Here is a 6,826-nt window from a genome sequence, read left to right as displayed (position 1 = left end):
ACCATTGATAGAGCAGGTTGATTTAGGGTTACAGGTGTTTGATGGAGTTATGGTCAGAGAATAAGAGGAGGGTGTGAGTAGGTTATAAAGACTACTCTGTCTGCCTTCTGCACCTCTCTTCTTCCTTCATCTTTTGGGAGGGGAGGAAGTGAGTTGTGGCTTTTCCTAAAATTAAGGTAAAAAAAAAAGAGGACTGATCTGCTTTGAAGGTGGAATTCCAGTTTTGAATTGCCCAAGAGTGGTTGGTGTTGGTTATGGTGACAGCTGTAAGTCAGTGTTTTCTCAACACCTAATATTTATATGGGTTGCCTTTACAAATAAGGTTTGTTTGATGTAGCCCAAGGGGGATCTTAAACATACAGAAATGCTGTTTTGTGGGTGTCCTTATGCAAACAGTTGTCCTTTTAAAAGAGATGGTGCTACTTGCACTAAGAAGGCTGTGCCTCTGTTCTGTGTAGCCTTAATATAATTACCTAAGGGAGGTTCCAATATTATTTATGAATGTTCAGTGTGATTATTGGCAGTCACCTAAAAAAATTTTTAAAAAAGCTTTGAAGAATGAAATGTTCTTAGTGTGTAGAACCTGTTACACTGTCTGCCTTTGTTCTGTATGTGGTATATTAATATTTCTCCAAGCTACTATTCTTGTACAGTATATGATGTATACAGGTTTTATAGTAAAACAGAGCTAAAACAAGAGGAAATAGATGCCTTTTCAGCAGGGTCTTTAATGCATGATTTTAGAGAGCATTCACTAATTGTACATAATCTCTTCTTACCCAAAAAAAGGGAAAAAAATTGATTCTCACAAGATATGATATTTTGCCAAAAGCCTTGACTTCTCTGACAATGTAATTAATTGTAAGCTATTTGCTTTTTACTCTTAACTATACTAAAAACACATTTCTATCAGCTAGAAACTCCAAACTGTCTCTTAAGGAAACACTCAAGGCTTCTCTTTTTAAGACCACTTGGCCTTTGGGACCTGACTCAGCAGCTCAAGGGCACAGGGGGCTGGAAAGGGATGGTTTGAAATATATCAAAAAACTTACCTGGTTGGAATCTGATCACACTTTTGCTTTAGTATGCAAATATAAGTTTTATTTTAACATAGGGAAGAGGCTTCTGTGACTGGGGAGATGGAGGGGGAGGTAGTAAAGGAGGGATTGAAAACACAGACTTGTGTCTGTCTTAGAAGGTGCAGGCTTAGCTCTCTTGTAAGCATGGAAGGTAGTTTTCACAGCATAAATTAAGGTTTTAAAAGCTAAGCATCTAAGCCTAAGACACTGTTATGTACACAAAACTTCAGTCTCTTGGTTTCCTTGGCATTCTTGAAGCCAAGTTTGAGCTTTTATTCTAGACTCTACTGTACTAATTTACAAAATGTTCAAGAGATTAGATGTTATGTTCTTAGTTAAGTATTAAATGTTATTTATCTGCTTGTTGCTATAAGATTTTTTGCTAAGTTTAAACTGAACTCATTTGCTCTTGTCTTCCATTTCTAGTTTTCTCAGAGCTTTGGATGGGGAAGATGAACAGCTTGCACTTGATACCATGTAGTGTGGGGTTTTTGGCAGAAAAAAGCAGGAAAAAATGACAGTGTATCCTAATAGTTGAAAATAGTGTATGATGGGCTTGGCTGAGTTGTGAGGTCCTTAAAACTACCTCAGAACTTTTCTGTAAATGCTGGCCGCTTATAGGAGAGGCAGATCCTGTATGTGTCTGGATCTTCCACATAGATATCCAGATATATATTTTGGTGAAAGGATTAGCAATTAGTTAATGATATGTGGTGGTGCAAATAGTATTCACTCTTATTAGCTAAGGTGTAGGCTTCAGGAGCTAAGAAGAGGTATGCTTTGAATGCTGAAATAAACAAATGAGAATATAAGATGTGGGATCAGTAATATCAGCTGGGATGCTACAGCTGCTGTAGAGAGTGGGCCATATGTACTGCTCTAGCAGTGTGCTGATTACAGTAGCTCTCTATCTTATGACCTTTTTCACACCTCATGCAATACTTTCTTCTGTTAGGAAAAGCAGACAATCAGATTTTTTTAGGAGAAAGCTAGTATGCATGCCTAGACTCTAGGTGTGTCCAAATATGCACTTTAAAACCAATGTCTTTCTTAGAACACAGAGCTGTGCCTGTCGTTGGGTGTTCTACAAACAGAAGTGAACAGGTAAGCAGCATTAAATCTAGATGTCTTCACTGAAAGCTTCTGTTTTATTCCCTTCAGGTTAAATGTGTAATGATCTTTGAACAAGTGGATATACAATCTCACTCAAGATGTCTGCTCAAAGCCAGCACTGCGCCACTATTATGAACCCTCCTCCACCAGAGTACATAAATAACAAAAGTAGTGGATGTCAAACAAACCAACTTCAGTACTTACAGAGGGTGGTCATGAGAGCCATGTGGAGACACAACTTTTCCTGGCCATTTCACCAACCTGTAGATGCAGCAGCACTGAATCTGCCTGTAAGAACCATTTTGGAGCTGGAGTATTAATATGTAAATTATGTCAAATAATGTTAAAAAGGTTTTTTTTTCCTAATTAAACAGATTATGGAAGACTATTTTTGCTATTGAGCCTGTGATTAATCCAGGTCTACAGGAAAAGTGTTTTCTTTCTAGAGAAATGCTGCATTTTTGCTCATTTTTCTGATCTGAAACTAGTAAATCAGTGTTTCTAAGGGATAATAATAATAATGCTTTAACAGGCCTCTTAGAGCTTCTGTACATTGGTGTTCAGACTTGTCTTCTGGTTTAGACATATTTATTAACACTGCATATAATAAGTATTTTCTTTTGCCTTTGAGTATTTTTTTTAATATTAGGCAGCCTTAATGTCAAATACTTTGATGGAAAATCAGATCTGACTGACCCCAAAGTAAACAGGCAAATCTGGAACCATTTTGTTGCAGAGAAGTTATTACAACTATAGTATTTGTCAATTTCAAATCATTTTGTTCTGAAGTTTCTAGAGGAAATAAATGTCCCTGCAGAAATAGGGAAATAAAACAGTTATGGTTCTCATCATACCATAGTGAAAGAACATCTTTCTATAAAATAGAAGATATAATGTTTGAATTAGTTTTCTGTTCTGCTGCGTGCATGTTATTTATGCTACAACTTAATTGCGACAAAATAGATTACTATAATGTCTTGTGAAACACAGTTTTTAATCCAGGTATTTTTAGACTCTAGTTTTGGATGTTTTTCAGTCAAATGAAAACACAGGTGATTGGCACAATGGTATTTCAGATTACCTGGAAGATACTGCTCTTGGTAGATAAGTAGAAAAGTGTTAAATAAAACCATTCCTTGGATTATTTTCTTTTTTCCACCTCCAACAGCTTAAGCATCAATATTTATTTCTCAAAAATTTTCAAGACTAATTCTACTAACTCATTGGTTCTGTTTAGAGTAGACAAAAGCATTTATCTGTGGCTATTTCTTGTGATAAACTTATTTGGTCAGTTTGTACCAAAGCACAGTCAAAATACCATCTCTCTGTGTCTTTTCTTACCTTTTTTCCTTCTTGGAAGGAGCTGTCAGTTAAGGTTAAGGGGCATTCCATCAGAGTTGTGGCAACATTTGCAGCTGGCTTCAGGCCAGTTCTGCCTCTCTGGATTTCTAAGGCAGCCTCTTGACTTCTCAGAGTATGTATTAGCTCAGTCATTGCACAGTAACAAACAAACGTCTGGCTCCATGGCAAGGACAATAAAGTATTTTCCCCTTTTGCGTTTCTCCTCCAAATGTTAGAAGATACAAAATGGACAATACTTAATTATTAGTTGCATTTTTGTTTTGATAAATTAAATAGCCTGCACTCTGATGTATTTAGCTTTTCTATTTCACCAAAACATTGTTAGGATAGCTTTAGAACACTCCAGAAGTACTAATTACATTGTACAATTACCATGTATGTGTTACAATGTATATGTGAACTTAGTGGGGATATTTCCATTCCAATTTCTTAAATGCGTTGTCAGGGAAACAGCCCCATGGTTTTACTCACAAGGTTTTATGCTAAAACCTTGTGAGTATTTTAGCTAAAACAATCATGACAGTTCCCATTCCAGCTGCCTTTCAGTCATATTGCCACTTCTTCACTAGGCCAACCCTAAGAGGAGAGCCAATATAGCCTGGAATAAAGTATTTCAACAGCAATTGTGAAAACTTGGCAACTTCTTTTTGTTAGTGTTTGAGACTTTGTTGAAGTTTGGCTTCTTTTTCCTCTGTTCTGTAAACTGGAGTGCTGCTTTGTGTAAATGGCTTTGAGACAGCAAATGAGAAGTGCATATACTTTTAACGAGTACTACTACCAGTTGAGGTCTGGAGCCTGTTGAAATAAATAATCTTTGGGACTTTGAATGATATATGTTACATGAAAGAACAAGGACAAAATATAAGGTGAAGATTTCCTGAACACCTACATTTTTGGTACCTATGACTATAGGGGAAGCTTTTCCTTTAAGTAAAATACTGCTTCTAATATAAAGCATGTAATTCTCTCTTGCAATTTAGCTTTCATAACTAAATGTGTAAAATGTATAAAAATCTTCATGTCCTAATGTGTTTGGTGACTTATTCTTTCAATACCACAGGATTATTATGCTATCATAAAAAAACCTATGGACTTAGGCACCATAAAAAAGCGACTGGAACACAATTACTACACAAAAGCTGCAGAATGTATTGAGGACTTTAAAACTATGTTCTGGAACTGCTACATGTACAACAAGGTATGTGGAACACCAACTCTTACCAGTAGCTGGTTCTACTGAATGATACAAACAAGTCTAAAACAAGCACATGGTTATTAGACATTTCCATGGGGTTTTTTTGAAACCATTTTCTCTGAAGTGTTGAGGAGGTTTTTTATCTAGGATTGACTGAGGACATATAAGTGAAGTCTTGCTTACTGTTCCAACACCTGAGTGCATAGCTTTTTCTGCACAAGGACTCCACATCTGAAATCTCTGGGGTTTAGCTGCAGAGCTCATGAACAGCAAGAGCTATGTCACTGCTGTACAAGTCCAAGGCTAGCAACCCTGAGCCATGCTCTGTTCCTTCAGCAAGTTCAACTTAATGAAACATGATCATCTCCCTGTGCTTGGGTATTTGTTGGCCGTGTCTTGGTATCTTTGAGCTTCAACAGCTTCTTCAGAACACAGGGGTAATAAGGGAGTTGCAGATCTGCCCCCTTTGGCTTTTGCTGTAGAAGCATGTAGAGATAAAGGAGAATTTTTCAATGGGACAGTGAGGGAAAGAGTATTTCAATGGTGAAGTAATTTGCTTTAAAGTGAGTTGCAGGAGCAGGGATGGCAATGATTTCTAGACCTCTGGTACTGGTGGCTTTTTTTAATCTCTTGGGGCAGGACTCTCCAGCCTGGTTGTTTTATGAGCTAGCTCCCATTACTGCAGCCTCTCCTTTACTGAATGGTATTGACCATATTTTGCAGCCAGGTGATGACATTGTGTTTATGGCTGAAGAACTAGAGAAAGTGTTCCTGCAGAAAATAGCCCATATGCCACCAGAAGAAAAACCAGTGAGTCTCAATAAAGGAAAGAGAAAAGGAAAAAAGACAGAAGGTAAGGCCTGTATTATATGCTAAATTTATAGTATATTAAGCAAGCAGAACTGGAAACAGGAAATCTTATTTGTCACAACTCAACCCTAGGACAGTTTGGGTGTTCTCTATTCTTTCTAGAACAATCAGACAAATAACAATAATTCTATAAGGCTTTGGAACTTTTTTTTTTAATTAAAAAAGTTCCTTTTTTTCAGACGAAGAACTGAATTCCAATTCAGAGACTGCCATGCTGCTCAGCATTCTGTTATATAAACTAATAGGTGTGAACATCTGTGGGAAGTAAACAGAGTAACAGCTGAAAAAGACATGAATAATCTAATCAGCCAAACCAAACACAGAAAAACATTGGTCTAAACTGTTCTCAGATCTTGGTAGTGGAAATCTGTAATACTGCTAAGCAATATATGCACGTATTAACTATGCTTAGGAAACACGATCCTATGTGATGCAGTCTGCACTCTTTGCTGCTTGGTCTTTGTTTTTGTAGAAAACAACTTGATACTTTCCCTGGCAAGAACATTTTTATAATATAGAGAGTACAGTATGATGCCTCTTTAATCTTTGGTCTGAAGTTAACCCACGCTTTCTTGAAGCCAAGTAAGGTGTAACTTGGCATGGTATTCTAGCTGAAGCACTAATGGTGCGAGTAGAGGAGGATACCAATGTTGCTGTGAGTAACAAATGCTCTGGTTTGCATTTATTTGCGGCATTCCTGTATAGAGAGTGGTTGTGTTGACAGCTGGTCAATTTGACGATGAAAGAAATTAACTGCAACATTTAAAACTTAACTTCTAAAATTTCCTGTATTAAAATAACAGAAACATGGCAGCCCAACCCTGGGATTTCAAATGAACAAAGCACAAATGAGAAGCAAGCTGAAAGCAGTGACCAGCCTCCAGTGATGACTCAAGAGCGACAGCAGGTTACACTGGCTCCTTTGTCTGCAGCTCAGCTCACTGCTTTAATGCCAGCTGCAGTCTCTATAACAAAAGTAAGTTTCCTCAAATAACTTTCAGAAAGAAATATATTGAAATTGCTCCTTCAGCCACTTATGGCAAAAGCATAGGAGCCATGCTTATTGCTGTATGGTTTTGACACTTTTGTTATAATAGAAGATTGTAAGAGATCTCTATTAAATCTTCTATGTCTTTGCTAAATACATGGGCCAGTACTAATTCTAGAAGCTAAACAGGAATTGGGATGATTGCTTGGCGCATCTTTT

At 37.2% G+C, this 6,826-nt stretch overlaps 1 protein-coding gene across 7 annotated transcripts in view; it reads left to right on the top strand.

The window, feature by feature from the left end:
* Window positions 1-6,826, top strand: part of BRDT (bromodomain testis associated) — a 47,104-nt gene that overhangs the window by 23,715 nt on the left and 16,563 nt on the right. For 4 of the 7 annotated variants that reach the window (XM_064428211.1, XM_064428217.1, XM_064428215.1 and 1 more), the window contains 4 exons: window positions 2,241-2,482; window positions 4,615-4,752; window positions 5,473-5,602; window positions 6,423-6,595. In XM_064428211.1, coding sequence (XP_064284281.1) covers window positions 2,291-2,482; window positions 4,615-4,752; window positions 5,473-5,602; window positions 6,423-6,595 — 633 coding nt within the window. In that variant the 5' untranslated portion in view covers window positions 2,241-2,290. Of the gene's footprint in view, window positions 1-23; window positions 267-2,240; window positions 2,483-4,614; window positions 4,753-5,472; window positions 5,603-6,422; window positions 6,596-6,826 lie in introns of those variants that run through there. The other 3 variants (XM_064428216.1, XM_064428212.1, XM_064428213.1) reach the window with 3 other exon arrangements.

Source organism: Passer domesticus, chromosome 7 (assembly GCF_036417665.1).
Source record: "Passer domesticus isolate bPasDom1 chromosome 7, bPasDom1.hap1, whole genome shotgun sequence".
NCBI lineage: Eukaryota > Metazoa > Chordata > Aves > Passeriformes > Passeridae > Passer > Passer domesticus.
This window is presented reverse-complemented; position numbering and strand designations above follow the sequence as displayed.